The sequence below is a fragment of the Pectinophora gossypiella genome, chromosome 15 (assembly GCF_024362695.1).
Source record: "Pectinophora gossypiella chromosome 15, ilPecGoss1.1, whole genome shotgun sequence".
Classification (NCBI taxonomy): Eukaryota; Metazoa; Arthropoda; class Insecta; order Lepidoptera; family Gelechiidae; genus Pectinophora; species Pectinophora gossypiella.
In genome coordinates, this window is record NC_065418.1 from 322355 (window position 1) to 343035 (window position 20681).

Genomic DNA, 20681 nt, shown 5'->3' on the forward strand with positions numbered 1-20681 from the left:
TGACGCGCTACAAAAACGAGGCAACCCCAACAGCACCCTGAATGCGTTGTTGTATTGCACGTGGAGAGCATTATATGATTTTTGCACATATCCAGCCCACAAACTACACGTATAAAAAGAGGTACAATAGGCTCGAAAGAGAGTTACTCGACAGAGATTTTGACGTTTGTTATAGCCTTAAATAGTGTCATGGATCACATGGTACCCTATGAAGGTCCGTCGGATGTATCGCAATGTTTTCACTGCTTTATTTACTTGAAATAACCTTGAATAGTATGAAATTTGCCCATTTTAACTGTTATTACGTAATGAAAGCTGCTCTCAAATGTTGGTCACCTTTCCATTTAATTGGCCTTCGTATAAACAGGTAGAGCCAGTAACTTTAATTAGTATTTTTCCTATTTTTTAACTTTTATTGCGAGTAATAATTTGTAGAAATTACTAATTTATTCAAATGTAATGGAGTAAGTAGATCAGTGTTGTAATAGATGCATCGCGTCCTAGTTACCTGGTGTCGGTGTCCGGCGGCGTATTAACCTAAACTTGATGTTTGTCCATAATCACATCACTAATCTAAGAGCTACGCTCTTGTCGGTGTAGCATTCTCCATTCTTGTCTATCAAAGACCAATTCCTTGACTTCCTTATAAGACACGACGTTCGCCTTCTCTTTAATCTGTTCCATGTAAGGTCTTCTTGGTCTTCCCTTCTCTCTTTCCTTGTAGCTTCCCTTCTATGATGTTTTAAATAAATTCGTCGTGTCTTATTGTCCATAATATAGAGTTGGTATTACTGTTCACACCCCGTCCTGACTTTTTGAAATAGCAATTTTTATTCGTTATCAAAACATTAAATTATTATTTAATGGAATTCTATAGTCTCTGCTTACCCCGGTGGGAAATAGGCGTGAGTTTATGTATGTATGTATGTAAATTATTATTTAATTTATCCTACCTGCCTAACCTACCTCATCGTCATCAATTTAAGAACCACACTCTTGTCGGTGCATCCTTTTCCATGCTACTTTTATAAGGAAAAATAGGGCAGTGGTTTCCCTCTTGCCTTCCGCCCCGCAGTACTCTGTCTGACGCAAGCCTAACCTACCTAACTGGGAGTTAAAATGGCCACATCGAAGCAATTCATCTAAGAAAGCAATTTGACATTTGCGCATATAAAAGTAAAGTGCGCATTCCAAACAAATGTCAAAAAGTAATATTACTTTCTTAGATGCATCGATGTGGACACTTTAACTCCGCTATTCTTTTTTCGAATTCGTTGTTCAAATTGTTCTTTCTTGTACTCTGGTCTTATCTGCCTAAAGCTTAGGTAATGAAGCTCTTTATAAATAAGTTTTGAGTCTTTTTACTGACGGGAACGTTCCCAAAGTGGACATAACTGGTTGTAAGCAGGTGTGCAGGTTCGATGTTGTTATGCCGTCGCTAAAAAACGGCATAATAGCTGTTCAAATAAGCCTAAGTCTTAACCAATGCTGTGTGAACCCAACCTTAAACAACATGAGATAACTGTACCGTGCGTATACAACACGGAAACACAATTCCATTTCACTTTCTGCGGCCATTCGGCGGCCTTGTGGGGCGTTCGCCAACTGTTCATTTTAAAAAAAGCTGTTTAAGGTGAACTTGCGAGACAATTTGGGACCCGCGGAGGTCAATACTACAATAACAAGGCTAAGGACCTGTTTACGTACCTACTCGAAGTTTTTGCACACGTACAGTTACTTAGTTTTGGAATTTTTATTTATTTTCTCCTCGCAAATGTGATGAAAAACGTCTTAAGTTTGAAACGCGTGAACATAGGTCATATCTCGGGTCTATTATACCCTCGCTTACAGCTTGGACTGAAATCCAGGCTGGACTGTAATAAACAACATAGCTCACTTGTATCATAATGTCATAATCAATCACTATAATTCTTTAATAATAATTATTTTATTAAAACACATAATAACGGGTTCTTACCGCGTTTAAAGTAGGGATATGCGACTCCCGATATTTCGACACTGTTGCAAGTGCCATGATCACGGGATGACTGATGAGATTGGAGTGGAGTAGGCAGATCCATAATTTTCTACAGGCAGACATATCTGTCTACCCTCTTTCTTTGCCGCTTGTTTAAGTATTTGATATCGGAATGTTCGGGGAACCATCTGAACTCGCGCCAAACTCACTACGACAAACCGCACTCACTGTGTCCTCCCGTTTTGTCACCACGTTAGGCCGTTTTAAGCTTTTTACAACACCTACCTCACCTACCTAACTTAAAACAGTGTATAATAATTCTTTATTGCACAAAAATATAAACTCAGGACATGTACAGACGAATAAAAAAAAAATACAAATATGATATAATACAAGCATGATAGGTAGATGGCAATTTAAGCCAGGCAGCCTTAGGGAACCATAATGTACTATGCTATTCATTTCCAGTCCTTTTTTTGACGTGACTTAGATATTTTTGACCTTTATCATCTTCCTTGGGTAACGCTCGCTCCACCCTTTCTTTACCTCGTGGAAGAATGGGGTCAAGAGCAAACCCATTTTAATAAAAAAAAAAGATTTGCCGCAGATGGTATTAATTACTTGGCCGGACAAATGGGGAGTGCTGAGGGCTCTCACCCGCGGCTCTCAGGATGTCCAGTTGAGCGCGAACGGCTCAGGGCGTCTAAGAGGATTGCATTTGAAAGAATGAATCGACCCTAGTGGGTTGATAGCGATAAGCGCTGAATGAGGGAAATAGTCGACCACGCCGGTGGGGTCGGTATCGGGGTTCTAAAATGTTTGTTATCGCGAGCTGATTGGCCGCCACTATAGCTAGATTAATATGGTCATCCATTCCCAGTCCAGTATTGTGGTATAAAAAGAAAATGTTAGGCATATAAATACATAATCGTCACTGGAAAGGCAAAATTACGTAAGCGCTACAATATCCCATGTTATGATAATCATATACTGCTAGATGTAGAAAAAAAAATACAATGTAGGTAATTTACGTAGAAGTCGTCGATATTGAATAAATGGGTAAAAAGTTGTGAAAAATAACTATTTTACACGGCTTTTTCTCTTAATTTCGCTTTTTCAGCGACGATATAGTGACACATTGTAGGTCAACTATTTCAATCTATCTATGCACAAAGAACTGTACAGTGTACACCTGCAATGTTATTATGTTATTTCAAAGTAGAAACATTTCAAGGAATGTTTGTTTGTAAATAGATTGTAATGATTAGCATTACAATAGCAGAGTGTGGAACAGATAAGGATGTCGATTACGACCACACGTATTAGGAGTTCTGCGCCACACGCGACTGTGAGGAATTATACCTATGTGAAGACAGGACTCATGGTCTATACTTAGCTTCTATTGAAGTAACGGCGTCCATGGTCTAGTGGCAGAGCATTATGCTCACCATTCGGAGGTCTCGGGCTCGACCCGGTGGGGACAAATCACTGCGTAATCCCTAGTTTGGTTAACACATTACATGCTGATCACCTGATTGTCCAAAAAGTACAATAATCCGTGCTTCGGAAGGCACGTTAATCCGTTTGTACCGGTTATTACTTACTCATGTAAGTTAGTAGTCGTTACATGAGTCATGTCAGGGGACTATGGCGGCTCAGTAATAACCCTGACGCCAGGGTTGATGAGGTTGGTCATCCACCTATCAACACACACGATAGAAGAAGTATAAACTAGGGATCACAAAGTTATTTTTGGGATATGTCCCCACCGGGATTTGAACCCGGGACCTCTGGATCGTGAGCCCAATTTAACGCTCAACTACTGGACCAAGAAGGTCGTTAGGTTTATACTTATGGAATGAGAGACAATGGTATACAAAAGAGATTTTTTTTTGATGCGATTTATTCCAGATTTCCTTTTTTATTTTTCCGCAAATGCTTTTTTAGCAATAAGGCCGCCTATTATACTTCTTTTGTCATATTTGTAATTGTTATTTTCCTTGTGTTTCTGTGCAATAAAGGGTCATTGTATTGTGGCTCTGTCCACTCCTTTTAGGGGCGTGGGCGCACGAACGGCTCGTGCGTTCCGTTAATAGTTAATTTTCGCTAGTAAATAGTTGATGCATGTTCATAATCGGCCAGTTAGAAAATTTAACTGTAAGGTTATGTAATTGCGGAAGCAAAGATTCTCGTAACGACTTGCTTGTAATTTGAGCTAGTTAAATTAACTTGTCCGGTTTGAGATTGTTTATGTATACTAGTTAATAATAAATAATAATAATAGGTAACACTTCACGGCACACACATTCACAAGATATTACTTACAGGAAAAAATATTTTAATCAAACAGGAACCATTCATTTAATACTTAAGGATCTATTCTTCTAATTAATGATATTAGGATATCTTAATCTTGTGATAATAATGGTCTACATATTAAGGTTGGTTCTATTTGCTACTTAAATAAAAAACAGGACTCCTAAAGTCAAAAATTTCTTTTTGTATAAACTTAAAATAGTTTTTCACCTTTTTAGGGGCGGCGAGAAAAGTTTAGTATTCATTCACAGGATTCATACTAAATTCATTATTTTCTTCATTCTCTCTCTGTTCGCCCAACCTCCGCAGCGTCAATACGTGTATTGTGTTTGTGACTATTTTCTATCATAATATAAATAAATAACAAGTGATAATAAAAGTGACTTTTTGTTTATAACGCCCCGCTGAATTAGAACATTCTTTTAGAAACCAAAATAGTGAACAAACAGCATACGCTCCACTGCTGTGCGCAGGTCTCCCCGCAGTGGTTGCTCCACTGCGAGTTCCAAATCAAATCCAACCAAATCAAAAATTATTTATTGCATACACGAAACATTTTAAAAGATTAGACAAGAAAGAAAAAGGTGCTAAGGTGGGTAAAGCCGGCCGTATCATTAAGAGCGACTCCCAAACAACTGCAGTGTAACCCTGACAAGGCTCATGTAACGACATACTTACTTAAGTCATCATCATCATCATCCTCATCCAAGCCGTTTCCGGCGACGGCGACTCCTAAATGTCTATCCCAGGTCGATGTTATGATAGGCTCTAATATGACTTGGCTCTACTTAAGTAAATAGCAGCGGACCGATTGCCTAACTAGGCCACCGAAGAACGGATCAACCGACTCAGTAAGTAGTAACCGGGACCAACGGCTTAACGTGCCTTCCGAAGCACGGATCATCTTACTTTCGGACAATCAGGTGATCAGCCTGTAATGTCCTAACCAAACTAGGGATAAGAAAGCAATTTTTGTGATATTTCCCCACCGGGATTCGAACCCGGGGCCTCCGGATCGTGAGCCTAACGCTCAACCACAGAGGCCGTCAAAGAAATAAATCATGAATCATCACAAAGTGCTTTTATGTGATGATGTTACTCTGGCCAATAGCCCCCTACGTGCGCGCGCACGCGTAATTAACGTCAAACCTTTTGAGTAACCAGTGACAAATGAAAAGCTGGTTTCTATTGTCTAAAGTTGCAAAGGTCCCAGTTCAGATCGTGTCAACGCATGAAAGGAGCTTAGGTATCATGCACAGAGGTGCATGTGGTCATCGATTATTTTTATACATAATATATATTTACTTATTGTAAATTTGCGGCAGATGGCATTAACTACTTGGCCGAACAAATGGGGAGCGCTGAGGGCATTCGGTACAAAATTTAATGTCGCCTGAGGCAAGCATAAGCAACATCAAAACAAATCGCTAGTGCCGATATCTTGGCTCTGTGAGCATCAAGTTTTAGAGTAAGTACATGCATAGAGATGTGGGGTATAGAATTAAAAGGGATATCTAATTGTTCTTCATTCCTTTTATTTATTTTCTCCTTTTACAAAAATGCACCTTGACAATTTCCGTTCGCACTACAATCATCCACCCATACTTAGACATCTTTTTTCTTAAAACTTCCTTCTGTCCCATTCATTAACCATTCTAATGTGCTAAAGACATACCATATACAACCAAATCTCCATTAATTATCCTTCCATAGTATTCTCTCTTACTTTTTATCAATCTTACTTTCCATTCTACTCTCTTTCTCATATACATAATATTATTATATCATATTTCCCGTTAAGATAGGCAGAAACCACGGAATACCACTTACTACAGTCCTTGTTTTAAAAATTGAAGGAATATTGAAGGTGGCGAACTAAACTTGTCAGTGTAGCCCGCACGAGCGCTCGTGTCGTAACACCTGGTCATTTTACCTGCTTACAACACCTCTGATTATAGAAATATCTACGTCTAGAGTATTCTGGTCAATTTACTGATCGGAAATGTTGAGTAAATATTTATTAAGTTAACATTTATCAAGTTTTTAAAATGAGTTAGATGTGCAAGTCAGTGGTCTAACAGCCTCCGTGGTCTAGTGGTTAGAGAATTGGGCTCCCGATCCGGAGAGCCAGGTTCGATTCCCGATGGGGACATTGTAGAAATCACATCATAAGTTCTAACTGGATATTTGCAAAAAGATACATATCATAAGCCCACGACTATATCCCAATGGGATAGTCAGAGGTACAGCCATCGCTCGATGAACTAAGTACCCACACATCACCGAGCTTTCTATTGAACTAGTCTATGATAGTCGAGCCAACGGTGTTAGTGAAAATTTAATAGCTTACTGGTGCAAGCCCCCGTACTCCGTTTGCGAAGCAAGCCGGTATACGATTTGTCCACAGAGACTGGTCCAAAGAGACCAAATATTTAAAGGATATTTTGGCGGTAAGGGTAATGAGATTGAGCACCGGTATTCGAAGATCTACCTTCATACATAAACAGTCTCCGTCGTCTATTGATTCGACACAGGAAAGGGGAATAAAGAAAAATCAAAGATAATATTATTTACAATTCCGTCGCAAAATAAATAGTTGCGAATAAGTATAATATATTTATATAAAGAAAGTAATATTCTTTAAAAGTGAAAATACATCTAAATATATTATTTACATTTGTTTAATTTATATTTACATAATTTACAATGTATACACAGCAATATAATTATATAGGTTTACTAGTAATGTTGTATATTATATCTAAATCACATAATAAATAGTACATAGTAAGAGATACAATTTCAGGAATACGTTGAATGTCAGGTCGGTAGCGGAGTCCGGGGTGGTGGTGGGTATGGGGGCGTCAGTGACTGCCGCATCCCCATCTTCCTCATCCAGCTCACTGGAAATAAGCATCATTGTTTTGTGATTATCACATCATAACCTAGCATCACACCCCGTACACTTCATACAAACAACCTCGTTTTACACAGACACTACACATTAATACTAATAATGGTATTAATAAACTAATCTCAGCTGAGAATGTTTTTATATAAGAACTGTCACATTGATATGATCTTGAGGGCAGTCTCGAAGTTAAGATTAGTTTATTAATACCACCCTAGGTTCGAGGGGTCGAGGGAGCCGCCAAAGGCCCCTGACATGGCTCTACGACACTAGGCTGTAAGTCACGCGGTATTGTCATAATTAATTTAATAATATATCATCACTCACTAATCTTAATTAATGTGTAATAATTACCTACTTATATATTATTTATATTGGAGATCCTTGGGGGAGGCCTATGCCCAGCAGTGGGCGTCATACGGCTGATGATGATGATATTATTTAGATTACTCTAATCAGCCGACCATGTTTGATGATTTTGATGAAAGCGGAAGTACAAGTTCTGACGGCTACAACAGGTTGTGAGAAGCTGCAGTAGTTGTAGGCGGATGAGACGTTCGTTATGTAAAACTTGAAGATTCAAAGTATAACTATGTTACCTACTGAATAAAGATATTTTTGAATTTGAGTAGCGAAAGTGTGGCGCGAAGTGGGACATATATAGGCTATGTTTATGTTTGTACTATGTAGGTATGTTATTTATATCAGAATCATTTAATAAGCGTAATTATCATAGATAAACTTGTTGAAGGTCAATTTAACATTTTTGAATCTACGTCATTTCGCAAGGTGTTATGGCTGAGGAGAAGAAATGACAAAAAACTGCAACAGCCACACATCTTTTAAATCAATGTAGATATACATTACAAGTTATTTGATAACTAAAAACATTTAACACTTATTATTTTACATTGCTATTTAGCAATAAGGCCGCCTATTGTACTTATGTTTTTATTCGTATGTTTATGTCCTTTGTATATGTCGTTGTGCAATAAAGTATTATTGATTGATTGATTGATTGATTTAATACCAGGCATCTATATATCATTTAGGTATTCATTAATCTTATTATAAGCTTTTTTACATAAAGAAAGCTTGACACGAGCTTTAAATTTATTTTCTGACAAATTAAAAATACTGTCTAATATTTTATTGTAGACTATAGAGAACCGGAGAGGAAATTGGCCACCTGATACGACACGATTCATTTATAACAAATATCATACAAGGAAAAATTGAAGGGAAGAGAGGAAGGGGTAGACCTAGGAGAACATTTATGAAACAAATGATAAGAGAAGGTGCAGGTCGTGTCGTATCGGGAGGTGAAGGTTTTAGCGGGATAAGAGAGGAATGGCGATTACTCCACCGACAAGAGCGCAGATCTTAAATAAAGAGAGAGAAATATTTTATTGTAAAAACGTATCAAAATACTCACCGGTTGTGCGCCCTGGCAATGTAGTCTATAATATAGTCGGTGACCAGTTCTCTAGCGTCTTCAGCGGTGACGAATTCTTCATGCCCAAAGTCTTCTCGAGCCACCCTCCTGACCTGCGCATTGGGGAGGTCCGCGGCCATAGCATAGACATCCCTTTCATCGAGCAAAACATCATTTACGGTATAATGCATTATGACACGAGATGTGATAAGCGACAGGTCGTATGCCGGCGGTAGTCGCGTGCCGTATAACTCCAGGTTCTGCTCACTGTCATAGTGGAATCTTCTGAATATTTTGTCTCTAATGTTTTGGCCATAATGTGCGACTTGCTTCAACGACCCGCCTCCGAGCCCTGCGAACATGTCCATTACGTCGCCGATATTCGTGGCGTTGATGTCGTCTCTCTGCAAATTAAAACAAGCAGGCATTAACGTTAACCTTATAACTTTATTTATCATCTTCGCCCGTTTAGTTAGGAAACAGGCTGATCATCTGATTGTCCGAAAGTATGACGATCCGTGCTTCGTCACATGAGTCATGTCAGGGGTCTTTGGCGGCTAACGTACCTTCCAAAGCACGGATCATCTTCCGTTCGCACAATATCAGCAAAGTGATTATTGTGACATATCCCCACCGGGATTCGAACCCGGGACGTCCAAATCGTGAGCCCAACGCTCAACTGGAGCACCGAGGCAATAAAGCCAAAAATGTTAGCAAGTATTATGTTTGCGGATTTATTTATACCCTCGAAACTTGCCAATCACTGTATCTATAGCTTCGTCAACCGTCTGATGGTTACATAGAGCAACCCGGGCCTCCGCGGGATGGTTATAGTCCAGGTTTTATTGTCTTAAATACAAGATAGCGGCCGTAAAGTAGAAAATGGATTTCCACTACACGCCACGCTCCAAATATTTACTATTTTCCTGCATAACTAAGTTTTATCAAAATACCTAGTGTTTTCTTTATCACATTTTCATTATTATTGTGTTTGTAAGTATGCACTAATACGTGGTGTAATTAAAGGATTATGAATTTATTTATTGCCGTCTTTAAGTAGATAATATTATACATAAAGAATAGCACGAGTCATAATTACCAGTTGCCTATTGATTCTTAAGATAATGTACAAAATAGTTAATCATTTATCTAGTAACTATGACACTTATCCTCCTACAAAAATACCTTTAGAGTGTAAAAGTCATTTTATACGGAACATTTAAACCCCATAGATGTGTCCATCCTGCAGAGGTCCCTGTTGCTCTATACTCCAATCCTAGAGAGATAAAATAATGTACCTACCTATCGCGCGCAATAACAGAAAACTGGTGATTCAGGGTCGGGCTCACGATCCGGAGGCCCCGGGTTCGAATCCCGGTGGGTACACGTATTACAAAAATCACTTTGTGATCCCTAGTTTGGTTAGGACATGGATTTATGAGTGATGAAATTCTGATTACTAAATAAAGACATCTAAAACTAACGAAAAACCATTTTCTTTTTTCTATTCAACTTATTTACGAATTTTAATCAAGCAAAACTTAATAAGTAATAAGTCCGACATTTTATCACGTTTTTCTGTGACGTCACAGTGTGCTTTTTTTGGTAATTTTGTGTTTTGACGTTTAGTAAAAAGTAACTGATTTGACTAGTTGAAAACTAGCTTCAATCCTGACACACTTCTCTTGCAGCTAAGTCACATATACTTACCTTCGAAACACATTTCTCGTGAATGTAGGTTGTAAGCCTAGGGTAAATAAGGTTTTTTTTAAACTTACCATAATATATGGCGGCATGAAATATTTCGTGCCGATAAGTTGGCACAGGGCTGAATGCTTCGGATCTCCAAAGCACAGGTCGTCTCTGGTGGTGCTCCCGCCGCCAACGATAATACCGATGATCACTTCCAGTATCCTGGCCGGGTACATCTCGATCAAGCCTTGAGACAGAGCTATGTTCTGGTAAAAAAGGAAATAATTACTTTTTGTCCTAAAACTTCTCTTTGGTCCTGTGGTACAATGGCTTGCTTCCGGTTCGTACCCCGGTACCGGATGTGCACCAAAGAGTTTTTAATTTATCTTAAGTGCAGTTTTCACTAACACAGTTGGCTCGACCATGATAGATGGCGAGCGGCCTCCGTGGTCCAATGGTTGAGCGTTGTGCTCACGATCCGGAGGTCCCAGGTTCGAATCCCGGTGGGGACAAATCACAAAAATTACTTTGTAATCCCTATTTGGTTAGGACAGGCTGATCACCTGATTGTCCAAAAGTAAGATGATCCGTGCTTCGGAAGGCACGTTAAGCCATTGATCCCGGTTAGATTAGAATAGAATAGAAATAGAATAGAATAGAATAGAATAGAATAGAATAGAATAGAATAGAATAGAATAGAATAGAATAGAATAGAATAGAATAGAATAGAATAGAATAGAATAGAATAGAATAGAATAGAATAGAATAGAATAGAATAGAATAGAATAGAATAGAATAGAATAGAATAGAATAGAATAGAATAGAATAGAATAGAATAGAATAGAATAGAATAGAATAGAATAGAATAGAATAGAATAGAATAGAATAGAATAGAATAGAATAGAATAGAATAGAATAGAATAGAATAGAATAGAATAGAATAGAATAGAATAGAATAGAATAGAATAGAATAGAATAGAATAGAATAGAATAGAATAGAATAGAATAGAATAGAATAGAATAGAATAGAATAGAATAGAATAGAATAGAATAGAATAGAATAGAATAGAATAGAATAGAATAGAATAGAATAGAATAGAATAGAATAGAATAGAATAGAATAGAATAGAATAGAATAGAATAGAATAGAATAGAATAGAATAGAATAGAATAGAATAGAATAGAATAGAATAGAATAGAATAGAATAGAATAGAATAGAATAGAATAGAATAGAATAGAATAGAATAGAAGAGAAGAGAAGAGAAGAGAAGAGAAGAGAAGAGAAGAGAAGAGAAGAGAAGAGAAGAGAAGAGAAGAGAAGAGAAGAGAAGAGAAGAGAAGAGAAGAGAAGAGAAGAGAAGAGAAGAGAAGAGAAGAGAAGAGAAGAGAAGAGAAGAGAAGAGAAGAGAAGAGAAGAGAAGAGAAGAGAAGAGAATAGAATAGCATAGAAAAAGTTTATTATAAAACGACGTCACACACAAAAAAAAGATAACAACATCATATCAAATTTCCACTAAAACAATTACAAAAAAGCAAGACGGATCTTAGTCGAAATGATCATAAGGTTACTACTTACTGATGTAAGTAAGTAGTCGTTACATGAGTCATGTCATGGGCCTTTGGCGGCTCAATAATAACCCTTACACCAGAAGTTACGATGACTTACGATAGAAGAAGATGATAGAGCCAACTGCGTTAGATACTTACGTATATAATATCGCTGAAGGTAGCTACAGCCCGGAGTATGGTGTTGGGGAAGTACTCCTGATACCCGACACCAGCGAGCAGGTGCACTGTTTCCAACTTGGCGTTGTATTCGGGCCTCATGGCTCCCATCACGAGGAACACGGTGCCTCCTTGAGAGTGTCCGATGTAGTGAAGCTTGTCTTTGCCAGTGTAGTTGAGGATATAGTCAATGGCAGCAGGGATGTCGTACATACCTAGAAATGTAAAGCCGGTTAGAATTGCGAACCGTGCGCAGCGGGTTGGGCTGCGTTTCCATTGACGCGGAGCTGTGCGGAGAGGAGGGGAGATGTGCAGGAATCGACCAATCACCGTGAGGGAGAGAGTGACAGAGCGTCTTCGTTTTTCGCTCTCTCGAACGCTATGATTGGTCAAATCCGCCTATCTCCGCGTCAGTGAAAACCCGGCCTTGGTCGTGACATTTGAAACGACCCGGTCTTACGAGCGGCATAAGGGGTAGCAACGCGCCTGCGCGCCTTTACAATGCTACAGTAACGAGCTGCGCGCCGCTAGGAGGGCACTGCGACGCTCGGTGGAACAGCTGACAACGCCCTTTTCTCTTATTTCCCAAGTTATCAATATTTACCAGTTTTTACAGTCCACTGATCATTTTATTACAACACCAGAGTAGATAACCCTTGTAAGTGATAAAGATCTAGAAAAGGTTTTCTTTTGTTAAAAATATTCTTCAAAAAAAAAAACATTAAAAAATCTCTTTTTTAAATATAATGTATTATTATTATTCTTGCATGTATATTTACTAAAATAATAATAAGTAATAATAAAAAAAACAGAACGTAAATCCACCACATGTTTCGTCAGTACCAACATTCATACTAAAAAAAAACAACATATAATAATAAAAAGAATATATATTTTTTATTAATAATGATATAATTAATAATATTTTTTTCTTTTTTATTATTATACTTTATATTATAATTGATCGTAATAAGTGGAACTTCGTGGTCTCTGCCTACCCCAACGGGAAATAGGCGTGATATTATGTATGTGAAGATATTATAAACCATTTAAAACGGTTGGGTAAAGAGTAGCCCAAGATCGGAAGGAGTGGAAGAGGAAAGAGAGGTCTTTGCCCCGCAGTGGGTTTTCAAATCAAAATCAAAATAGTTTATTTGCTTTAAATAGTACATCAATATATAACCTCGTTATTGGGACTTCCTAGTAAGCCTCATTTAAAGACCTGTGTCAGGAAGCCCCGCTCTTCCTAATCGGTATTACAACTTTAATAGTACATATTTATTTCTTTTAACAAAAATAATCAACGTTTAAATAAAGATAAATACTTATGAGATAAGATGTGTGTGTGTGTGTGTGTGTGTGTGTGTGTGTGTGTGTATGTGTGTTTGTGTATTTGTGTGTGTGATAGCCCTACGATGCGACAGTTTTAGAACCAGAATCAGTATTTTTTATCAATGTACTTACCGACTTCTTCCCAACTGAAATCGAAGAAGCGCATATGGTCTGCCTCGCCGTCGGGGTCCAGCGTGGTGTGGTTACGCGAGTACCTGTTGCCGCGAGCATTACCCATCCAAACGTCGAATCCAGCATCCGCCATATTGTAACCTACAGATAAAACAATGTGGTGATAACATGACCCAAGCTCACGAAGACCATAGGCACACCAGGTCATCACGAAGTACTTTCATCGCATGATGAAGTAAACCCACGGTTCTTCGAGCTTTTAATTCGACCAACGTGATAACTGGTGCGTCGTATTGCCGTTTATAATCGAGTCATCAGTGTAAGTGAGAATTGTGAGGTGGATTACCAACCTCATCAACCCTGGTGTCAGGGTTATTATTGAGCCGCCAAAGGCGCCTGACATGACTCATGTAACGACTACTCTCTTCAGTAAGTAGTAACCGGGCCCAATGACTTAACGTGCCTTCCGAAGCACGGATTATTTTGCTTTAGATAATCAGGTGATCAGCCTATAATATAATGTCTAACTAGGGATCACTAAGTGATTTTTGTGATATGTCCCCACCGGAATTTCAACCCGGGACCTGCGGATCGTCAGCCCAACGCTCAAACCACTGGACCACGGAGGCACTTAAGACAAAAGATTTAACAACTCATCGATGCAAAGTCTTTCCGTTTAAGAAGCGACTTTTATGGCACTTTAAATAACTCATTAGGTTTAGTGTAATTCGAGACATTTTCGATAAGGACAGTCAGGCCGAATGACTACTTCAAAGAAAGGACTTCGCTGGGAGTAACGTCCTCCATGCCATATAAACCTAAATCATCTGTTTATAGCCATTGAGACTGATCGCAAGATAAAAAAAAAGGTTTAGTGTAAGATCATCATACCCATGCTAAATTCTGGATCCATAGAGACGAATTGGAAGTCAACGCTGTAGAGGCCGTGCATCAAGTAGACTACAGGCCGATCGGCCGCCGGCGCCTGGTCCCTGCCGTGGGGGATCCTGTGCACGCCCAGAATGTAACCATCTTCTGTCACCGGGTGGTGTAGCTCCACAGGGTATCCATTGGCTAATATCGCCTCTGGCTGGGGAAAGGATAACAAACATAACATGAGCCCACGAGTTATTACCAAATTGTGGTAGTCAAAAGTACTTTCAAATTCAAAAATCTCTTCATTCAGTAGGCAACATAGTTACATTTTTTTTGCCGAACGTCTCATCCGCCTTTTTAGGCGGCTACTGCAGCTTCTCACACTAGCCGAGGAATAATGCGTGAAAACACAGGGTCTTAAGAAAAAATATTTAACACAATTTCAGTAATTTGGCTCGCTACGAACCAAGCCATTTCAATATTTTCATTTCAAAAATAATTTTTTACATAACGAACGTCTCATCCGTCTAAAACTACTGCATCTTCTAACAACCTGTGTTTTTTTTTGACGTGACTTATTGTAGATTTGCCGCAGATGGCCTTAAGTAGTAACGAGCCTTAACTACTTAGCCGGACAAAGGGAAAAGAAGCTGCAAAAAAATCTCGGCACAGGGCCCTAGATGTTCTTTTTTTTTATAAACACTGTTATGAAATTTAAAAACATTTTCATGTAAAATGATGCCAAGACGAGTTCATATCGATCGCAATGACAAAAGTTATCAGATCTCAAGAAGAGCCAAGCTTCTAACTCTACACGCCCTAAGTCCAAAAACTCTACACTTTAGGCAACAATATGGGGCTTGCCCGTTTCGTTGCTACAAAAGAACTAACTAAGTACTACTACTACATATTTTTTTTAACTATAATATAACAGAATTAGTAATTTGCCTGCCTAATATCAGTTGGGGACTATATTTTCTATCACCAAAATTTATATTTGTCATCAAGATGTATCACCTAATAAATAGATCTATCGCCACGAAATATTTTCGTTCTCAGATAAACAAAAATTGTTCCCAGGTATGAATTATCAAATTAATGTTAATATATGTGTAAAATAAGAGATCGATAACCAATAAAATTATATTGCATTACATGAATATAAACTTCGTTCTTATAATAACAGTTTTGTTACTTAAATAATAACTCTGTGCTCAGAATGGTAGATCTGTCACCAAATAAATCGATTACACTGCACAACAGCATTTCTGATGATTGGGTTCCGATACATGATATAAAGTCAATTTTTAAAGACAATTTAAAATCTGTGACTAAAATTTCTCTATCAGCTCTAGTTAAAAAAATATGGCATATGGGTCCTTTAACAATAAAACACAATATTTTAAAGATGATCCTACTTTATTTCGTAATTAATTTGAAAAAACTTTAATTTTTTGGACTTCCTTGCTGAAGATGAAGCCAGAGATGCGTTCTGGATGCTCCAACAATAGTCAGCCATCATGTGCGCGTTTCAGTAGCCTTGATAGCGTTCCTCCATTGTACAAAGGTCCTGGTGGAATCGTTTGCCCTGTTCTTCACTTAGATCCCCAAGATTGGCAGGAAAATAGTCCAGGTGGTTGTGAAGAAAGTGTTACTTGATGCTCATGTTACATCCAAGCCTTTGAAAGTTAGTCATTAATTGTTCAATATGTTGAGAGTAATCTGAACTTTTATTGTTTCCTAAAAAATTTTGGACAACCCAATCAAACTCATTTCATGCGTTTTTCTCATTTTCTGTCATAATATCCGTAAAATTTGAGTAATTTATTAATGATCTTATCTGAGACCGATCAAAATTGCCTGGTTTTATCTTCTCTGCACTCGATTTCGCCTCAAAATCCATTGGCTCCTGTGGTGAAGCATCAGCTTGAGGTTCAGGTGGCATCTTAGGGTTCAAGATACGTCTACACGCCGTCCGAATACATGGATATTCCCATTTTTTATGATTTTTTCGGTTAATGCCAGTTATGTTCACCAAACAAAAATAGCAGTCGTCCAAGTGGTTTACGGGTTTGTCCCAGATTATAGCACTTTCGTACCTAAATCTGTTTCTTTTCTTATTTGTCCACAAACGTATAAACTCAACGCACGTTTTACATACCTTTTGCGGAATCCAAGGCTTTTTTTTTAATTCATAGGGTGTCCAAAGTAATTTTTCTAAGCCTCATTAACGAACGCTGTCACATTTAAACGGTATTCTTTAAACATATACTCTCCGCAAATAAAGCAAAAATGATTTGAATCATTTATACACACTCGACTTGATGATGCCATTTCAAATTGTATTAAAATATTAATATTTTTTTTATTGTGTGCAAATTAAGACTGAAACTTAGCGAATTTTGAGTGTATGCTATAAATCGTAAACAAGAGCTGTTACAAAAAAAATGAGGGTATATTTAGAATCAGCGACATCAAATTAACAAACATAATGCATCAAAAGTCAATCATCAGGCAAAAATTGCAATTTTGTTGTCCAGTGTTATCGATCCCTGACTGCGACTCCTTTTTATTTGATATTTTGTCACCAATACAGTAGTAACATTTTATTTCGTTCAGATATTAAATTAATAATATTCGTTACCAATTTAATACATCAATTTATAATTTTAATGAAAAAATGATCAAAGGGGCGGAGACAAATTGGCGCGCTTTAAAAATTGACTAATCCGGCCTCAACGATCAGTAGTAGGTAACTAGGTTCGATCACACGATGCGCGACGCGGGCGGCGTGCCATAAGCCAGCTATTTTAAACCAGCGCTGATTGTTCAGTGGTAATTATTTTAAACAATAAATATTGATTATATTGACTTTAATTGTTTTATTTACTACTCTGCTAAATATAATTTATACTACCAGTGGAAATTTAGAACCTTGGGAGTCTAGTTAAGTAGCAGAATCTTTTGGTTGAAACGATGATGACAACCCTAATTTTTTATTTGAACTTAATGCAATTTTCTAGTAACATAATATGATTTATTGGTAATCTCTTTAAATTAGTTTGTTTAAATACTTATTAGGACACACCTATTATAATACATACAAAAACATTTATTTGGTACTAGACCTTATATCTCAGGATTTTAGGTGATTTATTGTGGAACTGATTTTGCATTGTTTGGTGACTACATTTTGGTGACAGATCTACTATTTTGAGGACAAACCCTATTATTTAAGAAACACAAAACTAATTAAATTGGTGATAGCTTAAATGATACCCATATCAGTTCCCAGACAGCTAATCCCATGCATTCATATCTTCTAGATAATCACTAATCTTACAATAATCTTTTTTATAAAGTTTCTGTTTAATTACTGTCTTATAACTGTTCAAAGGTAAATTCTGAATGTCAATGGGAATATTATTTTAAAAACGTGTGCATTGCCCTTTAAAAGATTTAGTGATTATATTATGCAGTCGACTCACATGTAAGGCAAGTTAATGCTTATTCCGGGTATTAACAATGTGCCGATCACTATTTTTCCAAATAATCCCATATCTTCTTTAACATAGTGCCGCAATAAGGCCGCCTATTGTGCTTTTCTGTATGTTGTCCTTATCTCTGTATTTTGTGTCCATTGTGCTCAATAAAGTATTTTATCTATCTATCTATAGTGACGCCAAAGTTAAAATACTAATTTGGTTGTTTAAAGTTATTTCGAAGTGACGTCTTGGGTCTGTAAATGCCTGAATGGCTCGCTTTTGTAGAACAAAAGTGCTGTTGACATCTGCAGCATGCGGGTCCCACAGCAAGATGCCACACGTCATTAGGCTCTGGAAGTAGGCAAAACTTCCACCACATGAGAGGCTCAGTACCCACGTCTCACCGAGCGTGATGTATGATATATGTATGATAGCCCAACGTGGATGGTGAGCCGTATGGCCGTCCATATATCGTCGCTCTATTTACTTAGTAATTATTAAATTAATTAATTTATGGCCTTATATGTAGTGAAGTATCTAAGCGGCTTTTCGAAAAATCACATTCAGATGTGTTTTTCGTTAACAAAACTTCGCAATAAACACTGGTGTTTCAATTCAGGTAAAAATATACGGTTTCAATTTTTACCTGTAATGAAATATTACATGAAAACGTAAACAGCCTATATACGTCCCACTTCTGGGCACAGGCCTCCCCTCAATCAAGCGGATGGGATATGGAACATACTCACTGTTCCAGTACGTGTTGGTGGAAAATTAAATATTAATTAAAATTAAATCGAGGTTTTGTTGAACACAATCATATCCGAATGTTATTTTTCAAAAAAACGGGTCGATAGTCAATTATGATAGTGAACAATAAATTAATACTTAACTCATTGGTGCAAGTCCGGTACCAGGAATCTAACTGAACTATGATTCACCACATCTTTATTATTACTGATATCTCTGAGATGCCAGCAAAACCAAAATATTTTATTCTTTCGTCTAAGGTTGAAATGGCTTGGTTGGTAGCAAGCCAAATTACTTACTGTAATTGTCATCATCATCATCAGCCCATTAACGTCCCCACTGCTGGGGCACGGGCCTTCCCTATGGATGGATAGGGAGACTGTAATTGTATTAAATATTTTTTCCTCAGCTAGTGTGAGAAGCTGCAGTAGCCGCCTAAAAAGGTGGATGAGACATTCGACAAAAAAAAAATGACGATTCAAAGCGGATCTATGTAACCTAATCAATAAAGATATTTTTGAGTAAAGAAGTAACCAGAGAGAAAGTAATATTAAGTTCTTCTTCTATCGTGTGGGTTGCGAGGTGGAGTACCAACCTCATCAACCATGGTGTCAGGGTTACTATTGAGCCGCCAAAGGCCCCTGACGTGGCTCATGTAACGACTACCTACTTACATCAGTAAGTAGTAACCAGGACCAACGGCTTAACGTGCCTTCCGAAGCACGGATCATCTTACTTTTTGGACAATCAGGTGATCAGCCTGTAATGTCCTAACCAAACTAGGGATCACAAAGTGATTTTTGTGATATCTCCCCACCGGGATTCTAAACCAGGACCGAACCCGAAACCCGAACCCCGGTAAGTTGAGACTTACTGTATCAAAAATAATCCGATCAGCACCGCCATCGTCCCTAGGAGCCGCAGCGACCGCGGCAGCACACAGCACACTCACCAACCACAACATTGTCTTGCAATATCTATTGGTGCAGAGCTGTCCACATGTGATCGGCGCCAGTATTTATAAAGTTCGCTTTATCTAAAATTTTATGACTTAATTGTGCCATGAGACAGCAATCTGCACGGGGAAACGTTTTATCAATATAAAAAGATTATTAAGACATGTTTTGCATAACAAACACGGAACTAGCAACATAGAGCCCAAGTAGCAATCAAGAATTGTGATTAAGTCATATATGTCTAAACTTTAGCTAAAGTGAGATTTATCCAAATCAAATAGGACTTATTAGGACTTCATAAATTCATTTCCTTCTTTAATTCTATATAGTTTTCAACAAATCCTACTTTAGATAATTTAGAATACACAAAACTAAGTTAAGTATTCACAAAACTATTTAGTCTTATCTCAGCCTACTGTTAAGTCTACAAGTATTCTTTTACTTTACTCAGATTATTTGAAGGCTCACTTAACACTAAATTGATTTAGTGAAGTATCAGTTTAGTCTTGTAAAGTAAAAATTGATTGCCTAGATATACTTAAGGCAATTTTTATTATTTGTTGCTCCTATACAAGACTGTTTTATTCGTTTTTGACTACAATAAGTAAAACATAAGAAAAGTCTATTCAATGGACGATAAAATCGAAATAGAAGCAAGCAGAAAGATGGATGAAGTCCAAATAATAAAATGATCTGGTGATTTTCGAAGGCAGAATATTAAATACTTACAGAAAATTAACCTGTGATAATGCACATCCCACTGTTTTTGTTAGCGATGCGATATCTTCTTCATTGCCATCATTTTTTTATATCGATTGGTATAACACAATCATTTAATTTTGGCAAAAAAATCGTAAGTTCCTGTTTTTCAAATCCGATCCAGCGTGTGGCGGCCCAGGTACCTACGTCTCGCACAAATCTTCTCAAAAATGACTAAGCTAGTCTAACCTAATCTAAGCGCACGGCAACACTACACCATGAAAAATCGAGTTTTATAGTAAAACCTGCTAATTTCAAATATAAAATTAGGTACCTATTAGTCTAATAATAAATAAATCCAATCAAAAACATAAATGTGAAATGAGAGCCAAG

At 37.6% G+C, this 20681-nt stretch overlaps 2 protein-coding genes across 2 annotated transcripts in view; one reads left to right on the forward strand and one right to left on the reverse strand.

Moving 5' to 3' along the window:
- Window positions 1-20681, forward strand: part of LOC126373120 (UDP-glucosyltransferase 2) — a 59848-nt gene that overhangs the window by 24223 nt on the left and 14944 nt on the right. The gene's annotated exons all lie outside the window — the stretch shown is intronic.
- On the reverse strand, window positions 6856-19642 carry LOC126373147 (lipase 3-like). Its single transcript, XM_050019171.1, has 7 exons — window positions 19508-19642; window positions 14414-14612; window positions 13523-13663; window positions 12041-12273; window positions 10419-10598; window positions 8641-9044; window positions 6856-7197 (listed from the first exon to the last, which is right to left on the reverse strand). Exons 1-7 carry the CDS (start codon window positions 19595-19597, stop codon window positions 7056-7058), a joined length of 1389 nt encoding a protein of 462 aa, XP_049875128.1. The 5' UTR covers window positions 19598-19642; the 3' UTR covers window positions 6856-7055.

What these genes read in the sequence shown, in the direction of transcription:
- LOC126373147 (XM_050019171.1), bottom strand. Translation starts at nt 19,597, where the DNA reads ATGTTGTGGTTGGTGAGTGTGCTGTGTGCTGCCGCGGTCGCTGCGGCT. An exon ending in GGATCCAGAATTTAGCATGG is followed by an intron (nt 13,664 to 14,413) that starts GTATGATGATCT and finishes TTTTATCTGTAG; the next exon opens with GTTACAATATGGCGGATGCT. An exon ending in TTTCAGTTGGGAAGAAGTCG is followed by an intron (nt 12,274 to 13,522) that starts GTAAGTACATTG and finishes TTACATTTCTAG; the next exon opens with GTATGTACGACATCCCTGCT.